Here is a 24,271-nt window from a genome sequence, read left to right on the forward strand (position 1 = left end):
TCAATTTGACATTCCACTTTTAGATCTTTATTTTTGCAAATCATTAGTAGTATTGACTCTTACCAATCTTTTTTTTCTCTCACACATTTATATTCTTAAAAATTTTCTTAGTTGTTCTTTAATAATTGGATATATTTTTCTACATTACACGAAAAATTAATAATAAAAAATATTATTTGAGTAGAAAGCAGTTCAGATATAATATAATAATATATTATTGCAGGAATTTTTTTTCTCAATTTCAACGCTCTATACAATCCTTTTAGTATTTCTTTTATTTTTCTTGGTATTGAATATTATAGAGTGGTAATGTATTACCACCACTATGGAGGATTCTTATGAAAATTTATTTTTGTTAAACCTTCCTTCATATTTTTAATAAGAATCCAATAGATAAGATTGTATTAATTTTAAAATCTTAAATATTGAAAAAATTAACATAGAAGTTATTGTAGTTCAAAAAAATAAGTTATTACAACTATGTCATTTCCGTGTGAGTTCTTCTGTTTAATATTTTAGGGTTATTTTGTTCTATTCAATATTATATTTGTGCTTTTATAATAATATAAGCTCTCCTGTTTCTAAATGAATTTAGACAATATAATACGTTTTCAAATTAAATTAGCAATAGAATTTTTAAGAAGTATATCGTAAAAGTAATAGGATTACATGTCTAAAAATATATCCATATCCCGAAAGTAATTATACTAATAGAAAATCTAACATGTTCCTAAATTTATTAGGTTTACATGCTAACATGTAGTATTATATATCTATGCCCGAACATAATTACACTAATGGGATTTCTAAAGGTAATCATGTAGGATTCCTAATGTGTAGTATTATGTCCTAATACTAATAGGATTACAAGGCTAATGTCTAGAATTCTGGTTATGTCCTTTTATTATGAATTATTATACTTTAGATGATTGTTGTATATATATATATATATATATATATATATATATATATATATATATATATAAATTTATCTCATTAATTAAATTTTATTGTTCATTCATATAAATAAATATTTAAACTATCACGTGTCATTATAAAAGTTGGAATTCCAAAAGTTAAAAGTTAAATTATTGAAATAGCATAAATTATTGAAATAACCTTATAAATAATTGCAATGTACCTTATTTAATTATATTAAAATAAAAGAAAGTGACTTTTGGACATTTACGAAACGTCCTGTTAAGGGGATTCTTGGACTTTTCATAATAGTGTGCTGACATTGCATAGTGTAAATTTGATTCTTTTATATATGAATTTTAGTAGCAACATACATTGATTTTTTTAAATAAAAAGAATAAAACCTAATTCATAAAGGTAATCATGAAGGATTCCGAACGTATAGTATTATGTCCTAACACTAATAGGATTACAAAGCTAATGTCTAGAATTCCGATTATATCCTTTTATTGTAAGTTATTATGCTTAATATTAAAAGGATATTTTTGTAATACAACATTTTATTCATGCTTTTATAATAATATAGATATATACTATAGTAAAAGCACGAAGTCCCTTAACGCAATATCATTTATCTTTTTTATCTTATAAAAAAATGGATAAAGCGTAACTTAAATTAACTTTCTAATATTTAGCATTTCAAATCCAACAACAACCACAAGGACAATTACGAAGTTAGGCAATATAACAAATCCTTTAAAGCTCCAAATGTACACGAAGTTAGAAAGTCACAAAACCTGAGGCCACAAAACCTTGCCATCATTGATACGACTACGAAAGTGTACTTGTTTAATAATAATAATAATAATAATAATAATAATAATAATAATAATAATTATTATTATTATTATTATTATTATTATTATTATTGATGATGATGATTTGTTTAGGAGCATACCCCAAAATACTAGACACGAAATAACAATACATGAAGCAATCTGATTGCTCACTCAAAATATAGTTGATGTGAAGTAATTTAACAATTATATTATCTAAAAAAATACATTCACATTTTTGAATTAATTTAAAACATAAAATAAAACTAAATAGATCCACTTCACTTATCACAATGAATTATATTTGTTCGATACACTGTTGTCAATATAAATATTGAATAGTGAAAAAAAAATTCAATTGACAACAATAAAACATATTTAAAAAAAGGACTTGTGTTAGATTGACACTACAAATCTAATCCAAATAAAACAGATACAAAAAAGTATAGATGAGAGAATAAATTAAGTGGAAAATAAAATTACAATTTATTTAGATTTATTTAATCCATAATGGATTCAATCAAGTTAAGTGAGATAAGCAAACTTGATTTCTTTTTTAGTTTTATTAGAGTTCCAATGAAAAACGGAAAATCACCCAATTGAAGGAAATGCCCGAATTTTATATTTCGAGGATCAATAAAATAAAAGGTTTTGTCGTTATAGAACACGGAATTCAATGGAAGCAATGAAAAAAAAAATACAAATAGAAAAGGAAAGGGAGAAAAGAATATTCAAAGCAAACGTGATCGTACAAAGAACAATCATATTATATTTTTACTGCATGCAAATTTAAACAAAAAAAAAATATTATTCGAAGTTAGGATATGTTATGAACCAAATATATGAATAAAATATATAACTACATGATTGATTGCGCCAACACGAGATAAAAATTGATATACCTAAAATACGTTATGAAGTTGAAAGAAATCAGAATGATCTCAATTTCAATCGACAAAAAAATATTATTTATAATGACAAAAGAAATAAGCTTACTCTAACCGAACTAAAAAAAATTAAAAAGAAAAAAGAAAAAAAGAAATTCATTTACAGGATTGTTTTAACTTCTTATAGAGGTTCACACGACGATCATTATCCTTATTTATCTAAGATCGCAAGTTATCAGATTCTTTGGCTTCGAGGCTGAATCGAGACAGTGAAAACAGAAATGTAATACAATTTTTTTTTCTTATTTATACAGGGTACATGCGGAGCGCGCATACACTAAAGCTAGTAAACCTAAATATATTAGTATGAAGCTTCAAAGTATAAACATACAAAGCCAAAGCACTCATCGTTTTTTCAAAACATGAATTGTTTTCTTTATTCTTAACTTATAATTCAAATATATTTTCGAATAATTGTTATGTAATTCTTATCCTCCTCTCTCTCAAGGACATTGAAATTACTCAAGCCCTCTCCTCCTTTAAACTTTTCAAATTGTCCAGGCCCTGATGGCTTATACCCCTATTTTTTTAAAGATTACTCGTTGAAAGTGGGTTCTAATGTTACTATTTTTTGTCACAAAGTCTTTGAAGATAACACCATCCCTCCTGAAATAAATCAAACTTATTTGTGCCTTATACTCAAAATAAAAAAAATTGTTGTTCGATTGCTCAATTTCGACTGATCAGCCTTTGCAACACTACTATATGTTAATTACAAAAATTTTAGTCAATCAGCTAAAGCCTCTATTACATAAAATTATAGGATCTGTTCAGTCCAGTTTTCAACAAGGAAAGCGTGCCTCGGACAACACAATCATCTCCGAGAAATTTTCACCCATTTTTGCAAATACGGGGTAAACAAAGCCACATGCTCCTAAAACTAGATCTAGAAAAAACCTTTGACAGATTAGAGTGGTCCTTCATTCGTCGTACACTCCACTTTTTTAATATCCCACCCTCAATAATTACTCTAATCATATCCTGCATCACGACCACCTCAACTTCAATACTAATTAATGGCATAAAGACAATTTTTTCCCAACCGTCTCAAGGTATTCGCCAAGGCGATCCCCTCTCCCCTTACATTATTATTATATGTATGAAAATGCTCCCGTGTAGCATCTCCATGTCGGTAGACTGTCTTATCTGAAAGCCTATTAAAATTTCACGAAGTGGACCTGTACTCTCGTATCTTTTCTTTGTTGGCATTCTCCTGTCTAAAGCGACTAACAAAAATTGTCATGCCATAATTGACACGCTTACTCACTTTAACACACTCTCAAGATTGAAAATAAATTTTCAAGTCATAGGTTTTCTTCTTAAAGAATAGTACAGACGGTGATAAGACCTATGTTCGTTAAGCAACCACAAAAATCTGACTTTTAATTTTTCATATACAATTTCAAAGCTCGCCTTGCATGCCGGAGGACTAAGTTTATATCCAAGCAGGGAGAACAACTCAAATGAAATTCATGCTTAGTAGACTTCCTAATCACGTAATGCAATACATTTTTATTCATAAATCCATATTAAATAAAATAGAGCAATATCAACGAAACTTTCTTTGGGGCAACCTTCGCAAAAAAAAAAAAACTCCATCTAATCTAATGGAAAAAAAATAACCCCCCCCCCTCCCCAAACGTTGGAGGATTATGCATACAAATAATGTCTCTTAAAAATGATGTTTTACTTGCTTGTCTCTCCTGGCAGCTATTCCATACACCATCCGCACTTCGGACAACAATAATACTTTACAAATACCTTTGTATACATTCGTCTGCTGCAACTTTCTTCCACACCTGGAAGAACATTCTCCAAGGCTGGTCGCACTGCTAATTAGGCTTACAATGGCGCATAGGCAAGGGTCAACATATTAAATTATGGACCGATGCTTGGGTTGGAGCTACAACCACCATGCGCTCAACCATATCTGCACCCTTGCCAGAAGAAGACCTCAACCTCCCAATTTCATCATACCGTACTTACTCAGGTTGAAATTGGCAAAAATTTCCTTTTGAAATACCTTAATGTATCAAGGCCCTTAAGCAAAATCCCCACTTCCCTATATACACAAGGAATATTGATAGTGCATTCTGGGTTTTGACCAACAATGGTTTGTTCACGGTATAATCCATGTACACTTCTCTCCTTAATCACGCGCCATCAACTAATGCATATCAACCTTAATACAAATGGATTTGGAAGCTCCACATAACCACAAAAATTAGGTCCTTCCTTTGACTCTTACAGATAACCGTCTACCTTCTCGCCACTATCTCCACCACATAGATTTACTATCGGAGGCAATTTGTTTATATTGTCAAGACCCTAATGAAACACTCAATCACATATTCCTGACTTGTTCTAGCGTTTAAACCTATTAGAAAACTCTAGGTTTACTATCTATCCCTAATAGGTTGAATCGATTTCCCACTCCATCTTAATGGCTTCATTTACTTTTCAAGAGAAGAAAAAAGCATATGCCCCACTACCTCCACTTACACAAATTCTTTTCGTTCGGTTTATGGAATATTTGGGTTACACGGAATATAATACAAACTCTTTTAAACACAGAAAAATAATGTCTCTATACAACATATAATCAATCAAGCAATATAATTTACTTATTGTGCGACAAAGTCTCTTGCTAAAACTCCTACAATATAAATTGCTATCAAATAGATTCCTCCAAAACCAAATTATTATAAATTAAATATTGATAGAGCAGTCTTTTGTCAAAGTGAGAATTCTGGCATCGTAGGGTTCATTCGTGATGCTCACAAAAATTGGATTACGGGGTTTGCTGGTAATATAACATCAAAAAATAGCATGGATGTAGAATTACATGCGCTTTTTCATGAATTATAATTAGCAATTAATTTTAACTTAGTTCCCTTTTGTACTGATCCTTTGGATCAACACTCCACAATAGATGTTAGTAACAATTTTACTAGTAGCAACACCATCCTCTCTGTATGAATGCATCTTTATAATTAATACAATAATTTTTTCCTACCAAAAAAAAAAAGAAGAGAATTTATTGGAGTGCTCTTGTGTTGAGTCATGTTTGAAGCTTTTGGAAAAGATTTGGAGCTAAATTGAAGAGCAAAAATTGAGAATGAAAAGAATTGTATATTTAAAAGCGATAGAACCAAATAGGGATGGAATTGATGTAATGTATAATGTAGATGTAGAACTACCTTAGATGCTCCCTATATGTAACTCTTTTACTGTTTAATGCAATATTTGTTTTTCATAACAAGAAGAAGATATATTTCATATAAAATATTTATGAGAAAATTTGGAAAAAATAAGCAAAGGGACAAACAACATGAGAATGTCTTAAAACTGATGAGTATGATCAAACAATTAGAAAATTAAATTGTCCAAGATAAATGCTAGGACATAATAATTTAAAGAAATGTTGAAATTTAAAATAAAAGCTTCTGGTGAATTTATTGAAAAAACTTATGGTTAAATTTTGTGAAAGCTAATTTTTTTCATTATTTGAAAATACAAAGTGACGCAAAACGGAAAAACCTAAATAATTTTTTTAATTTGATATTGGTGAAATTGATATGGCGTTAATACTTAAGATATTGATGAATTAATAAGAAACGTATAAGAGCATTTCAACTTTTCAAGTGAGATAATGACGTCCCCAGTACCTGGGCTAGAGAGGCTGTTTCCAAATAGAAACCCGACATCCTTCTCTCCAATATCCCACTTAGTCCCCAGTACTTGGGCTAGAGAGGCTGTTTCCAAATAGAAACCCGACATCCTTCCCTCCAAGAACTTCCCACCTTGCTCTTGGGAAGACTCGAACTCACAACCTCTTAGTTGAAGTGGAGATTGTTTACCATCAGAGCAACCCCTCTTGTCAAGTTTAAGGAACCATTTTAACAATTTATGTCTAATAAAGTATGCCTATAATTGTTTCATATTTTTTCAGAAAAGAGCATTTGCGGATTTTGGAGGGAACTAGAGCACACTTTAACGCCTCCGTTAGTAAAAGGAAGACATTCCTAGACAGCTGAAAGTACCTTATTACCCTTCTAATCTAGATTAGCCTTCTCATTTAATGTTGTAAAATTACGTTAATACCCCTGTTATGATTTCATCCAGCCTTTGATTTTCCCCGATGAATGTGATATTTTCGTCAGACCAAAATATCATGAAAGGACGAAACTGTCACTTTATGTTGAAATATTGGTGGCATTCATGTAATTCCATGAAACTACAAACCTTATTTCATATAACTCCACAATAAAAATACTGAAGTTTCTAGACTCGCCGAATTTCAAATAAATCATTCGCTCTGTTATTTCTTCTCCCTCCATATAACCAGAGCTTCTCTTTTCTTCTCTCGTTCGGCCTTTCTTCCCTTCGCATTTGCCTTTCGTTCTTCGATTTGTGAACCCTCTTTTCGTTCTTTGCTTTACTTTCCAGCTATTCAATTGATTTTTTTGTTTCAATAATTCTGTATTTTTCCTGCTTATTTATTGTTAAAGAGTATCTGAAACCCTCAACCGACTTCTTGCGCCGCCGCAAACAGCTTATATTTCACCTAATTTATCGGAGTTTAGACCTAATTGGCGGATTCTCGGATCCAAAGTTTACGAGGCCGACTTAAATTTGTGAGTTTTTTCCCCCTCTGTTTCTACAATTTGTACATTATTATTGTATTCATTCGACTTCAGAAACCCTAATTTGGAGTTGGAACCGAAGTGTATGATTGGCTGGTAATCTTTTTGGGGTTTCTGATTTTATTCGAGGAATGTTCTAAATTTTTAGATATTTTAAGTTTGGTTTGAAGGCTGTTGGGTTATTCTTAGCTTTGAAAACCCTAATTTTGTTGCACCTTAGGTATATTTGATGGAAATGTGCTTACTAAGTTTTGTGTCATGTTTTTAATTTGGGTGTTTGCACAGTTATATTGAAAAGCCCTAATTTTTTTCCGGACCATGAATTTTTGCGGTGAAGGTGTTAACCACTTGAAGTCATTCCCCTTTTTATTAGGTTTCTTATGATTTTGAAAAGACATACTTGCTCTTTTATTTATTTTGATAATGATTATGAGTTGAGTTGAGCTAAATGAAAGGAATGAGGATTCATATCGCCTGTCCGAACTTGTTTGGTACTGAGGCATAGTTGTTGTTGTTGTATGGTTTGTTGCCTCTTCGTTGTTACTAACTTGCATGTGATTGTCTTTTCTTGTCTAGATTAGTGAAGGAATTATTGACGCAGCCATGGTTGAAGAGAGAAATGGAAATGGACCACCTTCAAATGGGAGTGTGGCAGGTGGAAATGCTTATACAATTGACTTGAATACTTTCAGTAGCCGACTGAAGGCCCTATATTCACACTGGCGCGAACATAAAGATGACTTTTGGGGTTCTTCTGATGTACTTGCTATAGCTACACCGCCACCTTCGGAGGACTTGAGATACTTGAAGTCCTCAGCTGTCAATATTTGGTTGCTAGGGTACGAGTTCCCTGAGACAATTATGGTTTTTGGAGACAAGGAGATACATTTTTTGTGTAGCCAGAAGAAGGCATCGTTGCTCAATGTTGTGAAATCCGCTGCTAAAGAGGCTGTGAATGTGGAGGTTGTCATGCACGTGAAGGGGAAAGGTGAAGATGGGACTGCTCAAATGGAAAGTGTGCTCCGGGCTATCCGTATGCAGTCAAAGTCAGATGGTCGTGATACCTCAGTCATTGGATATATTGCAAAAGAGGCGCCTGAAGGAAAACTCTTGGAGATGTGGACCGATAAGATGAGAAATTCAAGCCTTCCTCTTAGTGATATCACAAATGGGCTGGCTAACCTCTTTGCCGTGAAGGACCAGAGTGAGATAATAAACGTGAAGAAAGCTGCATATTTGACTGCTTCTGCAATGAAGAACTATGTTGTTCCAAAGCTTGAGAAAATTATTGATGAGGAGAAGAAAGTAACTCATTCCTTATTAATGGATGATACAGAAAAGGCTATTCTGGAACCTGCTAAAATTAAGGTGAAGCTGAAAGCTGAGAATGTTGACATATGTTACCCTCCGATCTTCCAGAGTGGTGGGAATTTCGATCTTAGACCTAGTGCTACAAGCAATGATGACCATTTGTACTATGATTCTGCCAGCGTGATCATATGTGCAGTTGGATCGCGGTACAACAGCTACTGTTCAAATGTTGCCAGATCATTTCTTATTGATTCAACTTTGAAGCAGACCAAGGCTTATGAGGTTCTTCTTAAAGCTCATGAGGCAGCAATTGGTGCATTGAAGGCGGGAAACAAGCTTAGTGCCGTGTATCAAGCAGCTCTTGCAGTAGTTGAGAGCAATGCTCCAGAATTGATTAACAACCTAACAAAATCTGCTGGGACTGGGATTGGTCTCGAGTTCCGGGAGTCGGGGCTGATCCTTAATGCTAAGAATGATAAGGTGCTGAGGGAGGGAATGATTTTCAATGTATCACTAGGTTTCCAGAATTTGCAAACTGAGACCAGCAAAGAAAAGAGTAGGAATTTTTCACTTTTGTTGGCAGATACAGTTATTGTCACAAACGATGGCCGTGAGGTGGTTACTCAGCTGAGCTCCAAAGCCTTGAAGGACGTAGCCTATTCATTCAATGAAGAGGAGGAAGAGGAGGAGGAGGAGGGGGTTAAGGTGAAAACTGAGTCAAATAGGAAGGAGGCATTGTATTCAAAGGCAACACTTAGATCAAACAACCAAGAAGAGCTCCGGAGGCAGCACCAGGCAGAACTTGCCCGTCAGAAGAATGAAGAAACTGCGCGTCGTCTTGCTGGTGGAGGGGCTTTATCTGGGAACAATAGGAGTGCTGCTAGGACCTCAACTGACCTTGTTGCCTATAAGAGCATTAATGACCTACCACCTCCTAGGGAGATGATTATTCAGGTTGACCAGAAGAATGAAGCCATTCTTCTACCTATATATGGTACTATGGTTCCTTTCCATGTGGCTACTGTTAAGACTGTGTCGAGCCAGCAGGATACCAACCGCAACTGCTACATCCGTATCATTTTCAATGTTCCTGGTGCCCCTTTTACACCTGTTGATGCAAATGCTTTGAAGAATCAGGGTGCCATTTACCTGAAGGAAGTTTCTTTTCGTTCTAAGGATCCAAGGCACATAAGTGAAGTAGTTCAGATGATTAAAACTCTAAGACGGAATGTTATGGCCAGGGAGTCTGAGAGAGCCGAAAGGGCAACTTTGGTGACTCAGGAAAAACTTGTACTTGCAGGGAATAAATTCAAGCCAGTTAGGCTCTCCGACTTATGGATTCGCCCCTCTTTTGGTGGTCGTGCAAGAAAGCTTCCAGGTACATTGGAAGCTCATGTCAATGGTTTCCGGTACTCAACCTCAAGACCAGATGAGCGGGTTGACATCATGTTTGGCAACATCAAGCATGCGTTTTTTCAGCCAGCAGAGAAGGAAATGATTACCCTTCTTCACGTCCATCTACATAACCACATAATGGTAGGAAACAAGAAAACCAAGGATGTGCAGTTCTATGTTGAGGTAATGGATGTGGTCCAGACACTTGGAGGTGGAAAGCGGTCTGCGTATGACCCAGATGAGATTGAGGAAGAACAGAGAGAAAGAGATCGAAAGAACAAAATCAACATGGACTTCCAAAATTTTGTGAACCGGGTGAATGATATGTGGAGCCAGCCCCAGTTTAAAGGACTCGACCTGGAGTTTGATCAACCTCTGAGAGAACTTGGGTTCCATGGAGTCCCCTATAAATCGTCAGCATTCATTGTGCCAACCTCAAGCTGTCTGGTTGAGCTGATAGAGACCCCATTTCTTGTGATAACCCTAAGTGAAATTGAGATTGTGAACTTGGAGAGAGTTGGGTTTGGGCAGAAGAATTTTGATATGGCAATTGTCTTCAAGGACTTCAAGCGTGATGTCATGCGCATAGATTCCATCCCGACCTCTGCACTTGATGGCATCAAGGAATGGCTTGACACAACTGACATCAAATATTATGAGAGTAAGATGAATCTGAATTGGCGTGAAGTATTGAAGACCATAACTAGTGACCCTCAAAAATTTATAGATGAAGGTGGCTGGGAATTTTTAAATATAGATGCTTCTGACTCAGAATCTGGATATTCAGAGGAATCAGATCAAGGTTATGAACCTTCAGATGCCGAACCTGAGTCGGATTCAGATGACGATGACTCTGATAGTGAATCTCTTGTAGATTCTGAGGAAGAAGAGGAAGAGGATGATGAGGAAGACTCAGAGGATGAAAAAGGCAAAACATGGGAGGAGTTGGAGAAGGAGGCAAGCAATGCAGATAGGGAGAAGGGGAATGAATCAGATAGTGAGGACGAGAGGAGGAGAAAGAAGAACTTTGGGAAGTCACGAGCTGGTCCAACTTCTGCTGCTCCTAAGCGAACGAAGTTCAGGTAGTTTTGATGGAAGAGCTTTCCAATTTGGAGCCTTAGATTGCTGAAGCGATTTGTTTTAGAACAATTATATAGCATATTTAGAGTAGAATCTATTTAGAATGTTGGTTCGTTTCCCTTTTCTTTATTTGTTTTTGCGCTTCAAGAGGACGGTAGTTTAGTTTTTTCTTGTAAATTTGTAGCCTTAGTGTATCGCAAGTACTTCTAAACTGTTTCTTCGCACTCCACTTTGGGTGCTTGGAGCATGATTTTGTCAACTGGTCCAACATTTCTGATTACGCTTATGTAGCTAGATAGCATGTGTTGTCTGGAGGTATATGGTGGTGTGCGTGAGCAAACATCTCATCTTAATGCCAATGGCAAACTGTTCCTTTGTGGTCAGGAGTTTTTGTTTAGGTTCTAACTTGATTTCACTTCTAACTTGATTTTCCAATTTGTTATACGTCTAAAAGAGAGCGACTGCCAAATTGAGGCGTGATCATGACCAAATAGTTAAGTATGCATCGAATAAACAAGAATATTAAGAGTGTAAAAATATTTTAATTAACAATTAAAAGAATATAAATAAAAATATGACTTTTAAAAAAGAAATAAGCCAAAAAGAAAGAAGACACACGGTTTCGTACACTCAATTTTAGCCTATATTATTTTTTCTTACCCAATTTAGCCTATTTTGTATAAACGTTGAAACTTCTTTACACCTATTAACAATGTATAAAGAACTGTGTTAGAAACTGATATGAGAGTGTCATGTTTATCTTACAAATTTAAATATTATTGGTTGAATTAAATTAAAAAATTTAAATCCATTGTTGTGATTGATAAAAGCTTGAAAAATCATAAATAGCTTTATGATTTGTTGAAGTTTTTGACAAATTGATGATTAAGGTTGGTTGGGATATTACTTGAAAGTTGTGATTAAAATTTTAAAGTTATTATTACGTGAAGATTTCAGCTATTCGACGATATCCGAATTTTTATATATAATATTATGCAATATTATAATAAGTTATGTATAATAAGTATTATATAATGAATGTATAAATACTGTTAAAAGAAAATAATTGAAAACATGCAATGAACTCAATAAAGCATATCATCATTAGCTCCAAAGCGCGACTATTAAGTGTCCCGAGGTAGAAACTGTTTACGTAAATGGTAAGTGAACTTGTTGGATTGGAGAATGAAAAGCCACAAACACTCTCTTTTACCAATAAATTAAGTTGTTATTTATTCTCATCCGTTGCTCAAACTCTCTCTATTCCAAACTGCAGTCTCTTTGCTCAAACTCTTATTTCTATTTGTTGGAGAAACAGGTCTTTTTTTTGGATGATTTGGCCTATTTCATTAGTGTATAAAACATGATTTAATGTTTAAAAATTTGTGCTTGTCAACATACTGTTTGTTTTTGCTTCTTTTTGTTTTTGTTTTTCTACCCTATTAAACCATGCATGAGGTTGCTATAGATTCTGTTTTCCTAATTGATGCTATGCTCGTGTATGCTTATCTTCTTTTTTAAAGTCAAATAACCTGAATGCTAGTATAACTTTATGTCGTACTCTGAATGCATTTCTTTTTTTGCATGGAGGTTCAAGTTTGGTGGTAAGTTGTAATTAGTGTCTTCCTTGCCCATATTCACTTACCACCTAGTATGATATTTTCGTTTTTCTTTTTGGTTGAGTGTTTTGTTTTTGTGGGGTTGAGTTTCTTACCGTGCCGTTTTAGATTAAGCTGAATTTATTTTTAGGTTTGTTGTAGTAAGTAGGCCTATTTTAACATCAGGATTCTCACATCTGAGGTTTGTTTTAGGTTTGTTGTAGTAAGACAAGAGGGGTTGTTCTGATGGTAAGCAACCTCCACTTCCAACCAAGAGGTTGTGAGTTCGAGTCACCCCAAGAGCAAGGTGGGGAGTTCTTGGAGGGAAGGTGCCGAGGGTCTATTTGGAAACAGTCTCTCTACCCCAAGGTAGGGGTAAGGTCTACGTACACACTACCCTCCCCAGACCCCACTAGTGAGATTATACTGGGTTGTTGTTGTTGTTGTTGTTGTGATTCTCACATCTGATTCTTAGCTAGAGTTTTATCTCTTTTGTTGTTGGTCTACATATATTATACTGAATTGGTTCTAGTCTGGAGCTTTGAAAATGCCAAGAAAATGTAAATACTATACATGATGTTTTACGGTGAATGCTGTATTTCTTCAACTGCATGTTTGTTTCTGCTGTTTTATCCTTTGCTCTGAACTTGTCCTTTGTCGTAGGTTATTTGATTCAACAAGAAAAATGGGTGGAAGTTCAGTTAATGATGATTCGGAATTTACAAAAAAATGAAGCTCGGACACTAGTTCTGTTGGGCCGCACCGGTAACGGAAAGAGTGCTACAGGCAATAGCATTCTTGGGGGAAAAGTGTTCACATCAAAGTATAGCTCTTCTGGTGTTACAACTACTTGTGAACTTAATAGTACACAATTTGATGATGGACTGACTATTGGTGTGATCGATACCCCTGGTATAGTCAACTACTTTCCTATATACAAGGTTCTTGATTAGCAATTTTATATGTTTGCAATATCTGGTTCCTGAAGTTGTGCATTGTTCCAGTTTTTTTGGACAAAGTTAGAGTTGTCATTTAGGGAGTAAGTTGTTTTAATTATTCTATTAGCATAGCATTAAGTGGTAAACATTTTACACTATAGGTTTGACCATACTATACATGTAAACATTAATAGAAATTCGGTAAAAAGCGACCACAAAAAGCGACCAAAAAGCGACCAAACATGCCAGGTCGCAATATTGCTGGTCCCTTTATTTTAGGGACCAAAGTTGGTCGCTAATTAGCGACCAATTTTGATCTCTAAGGTAAAATGACTAAATATTCTGATTTTGACTTTAGTGACCAACTTTGGTCGCTATATTAATTTAATAATACAAATTTGACGACCAAAGTTGGTCTCTATATATGAAATACGTTGTTTTTAATTTATCATTAATCATTAGAAAGCGACCAACTTTGGTCTCTAATCCAAATATTATATTTTAAAATCTGGACAATAGAGACCAAAGTTGGTCGCTAAATTCAAGAATTTAATTTTTTTTAAAGATAAGCGACCAACATTGGTCGCTATATTTCCAGAAATTGTATTTTTTTTAATAGAAATATGGGCAGGTAGCGACCAAGGTTGGTCGCTATTGCCCAGAAAATTATTTTTTTTTATAGTGAAATGCGACCAAATAGAGACCAAAGTTGGTCGCTTTTCTTGGTATATTTTTGGCAGAAACTGCCTGTTTTGGCAGCTACACCACCTGCCAGCTTACCAAACATCCTAAACAGGCATTTTATGCCAGCAACAACAACAACAACAATTAAAAGCAACAATCAATAGAACTAACACATTAAGCTAACAAAACTAAGTTAACGCTTATTACAAGCCCATTCGAACTAAAAAGAACTAACACAATAGAACTAAATTTTTTTGTCTAGTTCAAAGTATATAAAGTACTCAAGGAGTGTTCTTTCAGCATCCTCGTCCGAAAGTTGGATTGCCTCGCCCGATTCATTAGGTGGTTGACTGCGTATGAATTCCCCCACGTCAGCTGCATGTGAAGCGAACCTATATGAAAAATTATATATATTGAATTAGTATTTCAAAATTTATATAAAAGTAAATCAAAATACTTGATGAAAAGTAAAAAACTTACATGTATATAGTCGAGGCTCGACCCTCCTTTCTGAATCAGTCTCTTTCTTCTTCTTTATAATACGAGTTTCATTGAATAGCTCATCTTGCTTCATTGGCATCATAAAGCTGTCTGGTGGCTTTGGTGATTATCCTCGTGGTACTATTACTCGGGATGAACTTGGATACAGAGAATAACTTGGATACAGTACCTGACAGGGTGTGTCTTTGATCAATTGTTGATCTCTATAGCTACAATGATAATGAGAAGGCAACGACATGTGTTTCAAAATAGTGATGGTATAGGTAGGATTTAACATTTCCTAAGTAGATAAAAGAGGTTATAGAGGAATTCTCTACTTCACTTTCCAAGAGGAAAAGAAGTTTGATTGATAGTGACAACGTTGATGAAGACGAAATGTTTTCCGTTGGTCATGGCAGTTCCCATAGAATGGGGATCATATGACTCTATGATGACAAAGATTATAGGAAGTTTTGTTCTAAACTTTCTTCCAAGTCTGATCCGTACAAGCTTAATATGATATTGGTGATATTTTTTCGGATTCAGACAATGATTTGACCGACAAAAGTATGGAAATGCTCTTAAAAAGAATTAAAGGTAAAATGTTTTTCTTGGTAGAGAAGGATGCTGAAAAGTTTTTACCTTTAATTCTTTTTAAGAGCATTTCCATACTTTTGTCGGTCAAATCATTGTTTGAATCCGAAGAAATATCACCAATATCACATTAAGCTTGTACGGATCAGACTTGAAAGAAAATTTAGAACAAAACTTCCTATAATCTCTGTCATCATAGAGTCTTATGATCCCTATTCTATGGGAACTGCCATGACCAACGAAATACATTCCGTTTTCATCAACCTTGTCACTCTCAATTAAACATCTTTTCCTCATGGAAAATGAAGTACAGAATTACTCTATAAGCTCTTCTTTTATCTACTTAGAAAATACTAATTCCTACCTACACCATCACTATTTGAAACACATGCCATTGCCTTCTCATCATCATTGTCGCTAATGAGAAGAACACTTTAAGGCACACTTTGCCAGGTATTGTGTCTTAGTTATTCTTGGTGGAAGTTCTATTGCATGTCTAATAACGTCATCAACCTCTTCTAATAATCCTCCAGCAATCTAAAATTCCAAAACATAAACTAAAAGTTCAATTCATATCCTAAACCTTCAATTCATATCCACAAAAGTTCAAGTCATATTCTAAAGGTTCAACTCATATCGTAAAAAGTTCAAGTCATATCGTGAAATTTCAATTTATATCGTACAAGTTCAATTCACAAGAACAAACCTAAAAACTAAAAGTTCATCAATTCTTATCCTACAAGTTTAAACATAAACTAAAAGTTCAATTTATATCCTAAAGGTTTAATTCATATCCACAAAAGTTCAAGTCATATCCTAAAAATTCTATTTATATCCTAAAAATTCAACTCATATCCTAAAAGTTTCAATTTATATCCTACAAGTTCAATTCACAAGAACAAAACCTAAAAACTAAAAGTTATATTCATATCCTACGAGTTTAAACATAAACTAAAAGTTCAAGTCATATCCTAAAGGTTCAATACATATGCTAAAGGTTCAATTTATTTCCTAAAAGTTCAACTCATATCCTAAAAGTTTCAATTCATATCCTAAAAAGTTCAAGTCATACATAAAAGCTTCAATTTATATCCTACAAGTTCAATTCACAAGAACAAAACCTAAAAACTAAAAGTTATATTCATATCTTACGAGTTTAAACATAAACTAAAACTTCAAGTCATATCCTAAAGGTTCAATACATATCCTAAAGGTTCAATTTATTTCCTAAAAGTTCAACTCATATCCTAAAAAGTTAAGTCATACATAAAAGCTTCAATTTATATCGTACAAGTTCAATTCACAAGAACAAAACCTAAAAACTAAAAGTTCATCAATTCTTATCCTACGAGTTTAAACATAAACTAAAAGTTCAATTTATATCCTAACGGTTCAATTCATATCCACAAAAGTTCAAGTCATATCCTAAAATTTCTATTTATATCCTAAAAATTCAACTCATATCCTAAAAGTTTCAATTCATATCCTAAAAATTCAATTCACAAGAACAAAACCTAAAAACTAAAAGTTATATTCATATCCTACGAGTTTAAACATAAACTAAAAGTTCAAGTCATATCCTAAAGGTTCAATACATATGCTAAAGGTTCAATTTATTTCCTAAAAGTTCAACTCATATCCTAAAAGTTTCAATTCATATCCTAAAAAGTTCAAGTCATACATAAAAGCTTCAATTTATATCCTACAAGTTCAATTCACAAGAACAAAACCTAAAAACTAAAAGTTATATTCATATCTTACGAGTTTAAACATAAACTAAAACTTCAAGTCATATCCTAAAGGTTCAATACATATCCTAAAGGTTCAATTTATTTCCTAAAAGTTCAACTCATATCCTAAAAGTTTCAACTCATATCCTAAAAAGTTCAAGTCATACATAAAAGCTTCAATTTATATCCTACAAGTTCAATTCACAAGAACAAAACCTAAAAACTAAAAGTTATATTCATATCTTACGAGTTTAAACATAAACTAAAACTTCAAGTCATATCCTAAAGGTTCAATACATATCCTAAAGGTTCAATTTATTTCCTAAAAGTTCAACTCATATCCTAAAAGTTTCAACTCATATCGTAAAAAGTTCAAGTCATACATAAAAGCTTCAATTTATATCGTACAAGTTCAATTCACAAGAACAAAACCTAAAAACTAAAAGTTCATCAATTCTTATCCTACGAGTTTAAACATAAACTAAAAGTTCAATTTATATCCTAACGGTTCAATTTATATCCACAAAAGTTCAAGTCATATCCTAAAATTTCTATTTATATCCTAAAAATTCAACTCATATCCTAAAAGTTTCAATTCATATCCTAAAAATTCAATTCACAAGAACAAAACCTAAAAACTAAAAGTTATATTCATATCCTACGAGTTTAAACATAAACTAAAAGTTCAAGTCATATCCTAAAGGTTCAATACATATGCTAAAGGTTCAATTTATTTCCTAAAAGTTCAACTCATATCCTAAAAGTTTCAATTCATATCCTAAAAAGTTCAAGTCATACATAAAAGCTTCAATTTATATCCTACAAGTTCAATTCACAAGAACAAAACCTAAAAACTAAAAGTTATATTCATATCTTACGAGTTTAAACATAAACTAAAACTTCAAGTCATATCCTAAAGGTTCAATACATATCCTAAAGGTTCAATTTATTTCCTAAAAGTTCAACTCATATCCTAAAAGTTTCAACTCATATCGTAAAAAGTTCAAGTCATACATAAAAGCTTCAATTTATATCGTACAAGTTCAATTCACAAGAACAAAACCTAAAAACTAAAAGTTCATCAATTCTTATCCTACGAGTTTAAACATAAACTAAAAGTTCAATTTATATCCTAAAGGTTCAATTCATATCCACAAAAGTTCAAGTCATATCCTAAAATTTCTATTTATATCCTAAAAATTCAACTCATATCCTAAAAGTTTCAATTCATATCCTAAAAATTCAATTCACAAGAACAAAACCTAAAAACTAAAAGTTATATTCATATCCTACGAGTTTAAACATAAACTAAAAGTTCAAGTCATATCCTAAAGGTTCAATACATATGCTAAAGGTTCAATTTATTTCCTAAAAGTTCAACTCATATCCTAAAAGTTTCAATTCATATCCTAAAAAGTTCAAGTCATACATAAAATCTTCAATTTATATCCTACAAGTTCAATTCACAAGAACAAAACCTAAAAACTAAAAGTTATATTCATATCTTACGAGTTTAAACATAAACTAAAACTTCAAGTCATATCCTAAAGGTTCAATACATATCCTAAAGGTTCAATTTATTTCCTAAAAGTTCAACTCATATCCTAAAAGTTTCAACTCATATCGTAAAAAGTTCAAGTCATACATAAAAGCTTCAATTTATATCGTACAAGTTCAATTCACAAGAACAAAACCTAAAAACTAAAAGTTCATCAATTCTTATCCTACGAGTTTAAACATAAACTAAAAGTTCAATTTATATCCTAACGGTTCAATTCATATCCACAAAAGTTCAAGTCATATCCTAAAATTTCTATTTATATCCTAAAAATTCAACTCATATCCTAAAAGTTTCAATTCATATCCTAAAAATTCAATTCACAAGAACAAAACCTAAAAACTAAAAGTTATATTCATATCCTACGAGTTTAAACATAAACTAAAAGTTCAAGTCATATCCTAAAGGTTCAATACATATGCTAAAGGTTCAATTTATTTCCTAAAAGTTCAACTCATATCCTAAAAGTTTCAATTCATATCCTAAAAAGTTCAAGTCATACATAAAAGCTTCAATTTATATCCTACAAGTTCAATTCACAAGAACAAAACCTAAAAACTAAAAGTTATATTCATATCTTACGAGTTTAAGCATAAACTAAAATTTCAAGTCATATCCTAAAGGTTCAATACATATCCTAAAGGTTCAATTTATTTCCCAAACGTTCAACTCATATCCTAAAAGTTTCAACTCATATCGTAAAAAGTTCAAGTCATACATAAAAGCTTCAATTTATATCGTACAAGTTCAATTCACAAGAACAAAATCTAAAAACTAAAAGTTCATCAATTCTTATCCTACGAGTTTAAACATAAACTAAAAGTTCAATTTATATCCTAAAGGTTCAATTCATATCCACAAAAGTTCAAGTCATATCCTAAAATTTCTATTTATATCCTAAAAATTCAACTCATATCCTAAAAGTTTCAATTTATATCCTACAAGTTCAATTCACAAGAACAAAACCTAAAAACTAAAAGTTATATTCATATCTTACGAGTTTAAACATAAACTAAAACTTCAAGTCATATCCTAAAGGTTCAATACATATCCTAAAGGTTCAATTTATTTCCTAAAAGTTCAACTCATATCCTAAAAGTTTCAACTCATATCGTAAAAAGTTCAAGTCATACATAAAAGCTTCAATTTATATCGTACAAGTTCAATTCACAAGAACAAAACCTAAAAACTAAAAGTTCATCAATTCTTATCCTACGAGTTTAAACATAAACTAAAAGTTCAATTTATATCCTAAAGGTTCAATTCATATCCACAAAAGTTCAAGTCATATCCTAAAATTTCTATTTATATCCTAAAAATTCAACTCATATCCTAAAAGTTTCAATTCATATCCTAAAAATTCAATTCACAAGAACAAAACCTAAAAACTAAAAGTTATATTCATATCCTACGAGTTTAAACATAAACTAAAAGTTCAAGTCATATCCTAAAGGTTCAATACATATGCTAAAGGTTCAATTTATTTCCTAAAAGTTCAACTCATATCCTAAAAGTTTCAATTCATATCCTAAAAAGTTCAAGTCATACATAAAAGCTTCAATTTATATCCTACAAGTTCAATTCACAAGAACAAAACCTAAAAACTAAAAGTTATATTCATATCTTACGAGTTTAAACATAAACTAAAACTTCAAGTCATATCCTAAAGGTTCAATACATATCCTAAAGGTTCAATTTATTTCCTAAAAGTTCAACTCATATCCTAAAAGTTTCAACTCATATCGTAAAAAGTTCAAGTCATACATAAAAGCTTCAATTTATATCGTACAAGTTCAATTCACAAGAACAAAACCTAAAAACTAAAAGTTCATCAATTCTTATCCTACGAGTTTAAACATAAACTAAAAGTTCAATTTATATCCTAAAGGTTCAATTTAAGCTATATATATATATATATATATATATATATATATATATATATACATAAGCTATATTCGATACAGTATTACCTAATACACTTATACTTAGTGCATAGTATAGCGTAAGTATATATAATATATATATATATATATATATAAGCTATATTCTATACAGTATGACCTAATACACTTATACTCAGTGCATAGTATAGCGTAAGTATATATATTATATACAAGTTATATTCGATATAATACTACCTAATACACTTATACTTAGTGCATAGTATAACGTAAGTATATATAGTATATATATAAGCTATATTCGATACAGTATTACCTAATACACTTATACTTAGTGCATAGTATAGCGTAAGTATATATATAAGCTATATTCGATATAATATTACCTAATACACTTATACTTAGTGCATAGTATAACGTAAGTATATATATTATATATGTAAGCTATATTCGATATAATATTACCTAATAGACTTATATATATATATATATATATATATATATATATATATATATATATATATATATATATATATAGAGAGAGAGAGAGAGAGAGAGAGAGAGAGAGAGAGAGAGAACGCACGATTCATAGTACTATTCATCCCTTGTATTACAAAAGTATTAACGACTTATATTTATATTATTTAGATAGTAAATACAAAAGTGATTTTTAATTTTGACCATTGTTGACCTGAACAGAGACCAACTTTGGTCGCTATTTATTCAAGAATTTAGTTTAGCGACCAAAGTTGGTCGCTATATTTAAATCAGATTTAATTATATTTCATATAATATTTAAATTAATAATATAATTATTAAAATTGTATAACTGGGCCCCATTTAAGCGACCAAAGTTGGTCGGTATCTGCCTACCCTTTAAGTAGCGACCAACGTTGGTCGCCATTTTTATATTATATATATTTATATTTTATAATTTTTTTAAAATAATAATATAATTATTAAAATTTTGTAGGTGGGTCCCACTTTAGCGACCAACATTGGTCACTAATCTCAGTAAATGTTTGACCAAGAAAGTCTGACCAGTCCAGTCAACATTTTGACTAATATAGCAACCAAGTAGCGACCAACCTTGGTCGCTATTTTGTTTCTTTTATTTATTTTATTATTTTCGCTAGTTTAGCGACCAACTTTGGTCGCTTTTTCCCACAGACCAATTTTGGTCGCTAAATTTTGGTCTCTTTTTTCCGGATTTCTAGTAGTGAAACGTAACAAATAAAACCAAACAAAAATAGTTAGCACAGATAGGAGTCTTTCTCCAGTATCCATTATATCCTTCATACTCTTACTAAAGTACACTTAAAACTCAACCAATGTTGAAAGTTTCGTGGACTACTGGCATACCTTGAATCTAGCCTGCAATCATTTTGCACCTTTCTTATCAAATTTCTAGTTAGAGAGAGAGCTAACTGCTGCCAAAATGCAGCAGTTTTTCTTATATATGATAGCACCCCTTTGCCCTCCTCGTTCAAGTAGTTAAAGAGTGAAAAGGCGCAGTGAAAGAAGGGAAAGATATCTTTCCAAGAGATTCTACCTATTAAGGCATTGCAGGGTTTATCTGGGGCTGAGGTTGAAATCTATGATATTACTTATCGCGAAGGTTGTTGGAATTGCAGGGTTGTTTGACTTTTCTGGTGAGCCTGAGGTTATTGGAAAAGAAATTGTTAAGTGCATGGATTTGGCCAAGGATGGGATCCATGCTGTTCTTTTAGTTTTGTCTGTGCGAACGCGGTTTTCAAGAGAAGAACTAGCTGCAGTGCAGAGCTTTCAGGAGTTCTTTGGGAACAAAATTAGTGATTACATGATTGTAGTTTTCACTGGAGGTGATGAGCTTGAAGATAGTGGTGAGACTTTGGACGGTTACTTAGGCCATGACTGCCCTGAGCCTTTAAAGGTAAGATTATGTGCAGACATTGTTTTGTCAAATATATTTGCACCCTAGCCTTCTGAATTATGATTCATTTTTGGCTATTTCCCTTATTTTGGCGAGTTCTTTATCTTTGAAGTTTAATGCCAAGCATTTTCACGCTGTGATTGTGCATATGGTTTCTAAGCCGAGGTTCTACCGGAAACAACCTCTCTGCCTTCTTAAAGGTAGGGGTAACGTATACGTACACGCTACTCTCCCAAACCCTACATGTGTGATTACACTATGTTGTTGATGTTGTTGTTGTTGACTGTGTTTATGATTGAGAAAAGTGTTGTTCTGAAGTATTGTTTGCATTACCTTTACAGGAAACTCTTAAGTTATGTGATAATAGGAAAGTGCTTTTTGACAACAAGACTAAAGATCCAACAAAGAAAGACGACCAATTGAAAGAACTTCTTTCGCTTGTGAATCTGGTTTTGGAGAAGAATGATGGTGTACCATATACAAATGAATTGTTCAAGGAATTACAGGTTTGTATTTAATATAGTTCGATTGGATTATATTCTTAACTATCCTTGTTAGTACTTTACACAAGGAAGGTGACTTTTAACCCATTTACTGAACATGAAATTTCATATATAATCAGGCCATGAAGATTAGTTCCTTGATTGGTGATGCTGAGAACGGGAAAAATGAGTCGACGGAACCAATTCCCAAGTATTATGAGGAGAAATTTACGCGACTAACTGAAGTGGTAAGTATCATTATATTGCTGAAAAACTTTTGCTTTTTTTCTATATGAAAACATCTGTTTGTCCATGGAAAATGAGTATTTGATATTTGTATCTGAATGTGTATCTCTAGCTTGTTTAGAGTAAGTTGATAATAGATTCCATATTTATCAGAAATGGCTTGATTTTCTCATGCTGTTGCAGATTGCTTCTTAGCTTTCATTAATTGCTGATATTATTTCCAACTCTCCCTGCTCCCAATATAGTTTTACTGATAATCTTTTACTTCAGAAATTCTTTAAAAATCTGTTGTTAGGTAAATCCTGATTAGATCCCGATTCACTACTAGAAATCCGGAAAATACCGATCAAAAAAACCGACCAACTTTGTCGGTTATGCCAATTACCGACCAAAATGCAACCAAATATGCTTGGACGGTATTTTGATGATCGTTTTAATATACCGACCAACATTGGTCGGTCAATTAAATTCAAAAAAAAATATTGCAAAAAAAAAAAACGACCAAAGTTGGTCGGTATTTTAATTATGTAATCAAAAGATTCACTATTTGGGAATCGAATAGTGAATCTTTAAAATGACCTGCCGAATTTACCGACCAAAGTTGGTTGATTTTTTTAATATTAATTTTTATTTATTTTAATTGCAAAAACCGACTAAAATTGGCCGATTTCTTGAAAAATAATTTTTGTGAGACTCAAAAATATTTTCCCGCATTTTTGCGCCAAAGGAAACTGACCAAAGTTGGTCGGTTTTTCTTGGTATATTAGAAACATCAAATTCAGCAATATTTTTGTAGCGGAGCGAGTGCAAGAATTAAGGTCTGTGTATTTGCATGTTTGATAGGTTACGACTATTAAAGACTACATCACGATATGCAGTTTTGTTTTTTTGTTTTTCCAGCGGCATTTTGTCTTAAAGACTTTAATACTAAGAAAGATCCTTCTGAAACATAATATTTTACTACCTCAATAAATGCTCGAGACGTTAAGACCGGGTTCCTAAAAGAAGAGGTTAC

At 32.5% G+C, this 24,271-nt stretch overlaps 1 protein-coding gene and 1 pseudogene across 1 annotated transcript; both read left to right on the forward strand.

Moving 5' to 3' along the window:
- The first annotated feature begins 7,014 nt into the window (after positions 1 to 7,014).
- On the forward strand, positions 7,015 to 11,419 carry LOC104212046 (FACT complex subunit SPT16-like). Its single transcript, XM_009761226.2, has 2 exons — positions 7,015 to 7,338; positions 7,924 to 11,419. The coding sequence occupies exon 2, from the start codon at positions 7,951 to 7,953 to the stop codon at positions 11,137 to 11,139; it is 3,189 nt and encodes a 1,062-aa protein (XP_009759528.1). The 5' UTR covers positions 7,015 to 7,338; positions 7,924 to 7,950; the 3' UTR covers positions 11,140 to 11,419.
- Positions 11,420 to 13,416: 1,997 nt separating this feature from the next.
- LOC104248757 (immune-associated nucleotide-binding protein 9-like) lies at positions 13,417 to 23,451 on the forward strand (annotated as a pseudogene).
- The last annotated feature ends 820 nt before the right edge of the window (positions 23,452 to 24,271 follow it).

The sequence above is a fragment of the Nicotiana sylvestris genome, chromosome 6, assembly GCF_000393655.2.
Source record: "Nicotiana sylvestris chromosome 6, ASM39365v2, whole genome shotgun sequence".
Taxonomy (NCBI): Eukaryota; Viridiplantae; Streptophyta; class Magnoliopsida; order Solanales; family Solanaceae; genus Nicotiana; species Nicotiana sylvestris.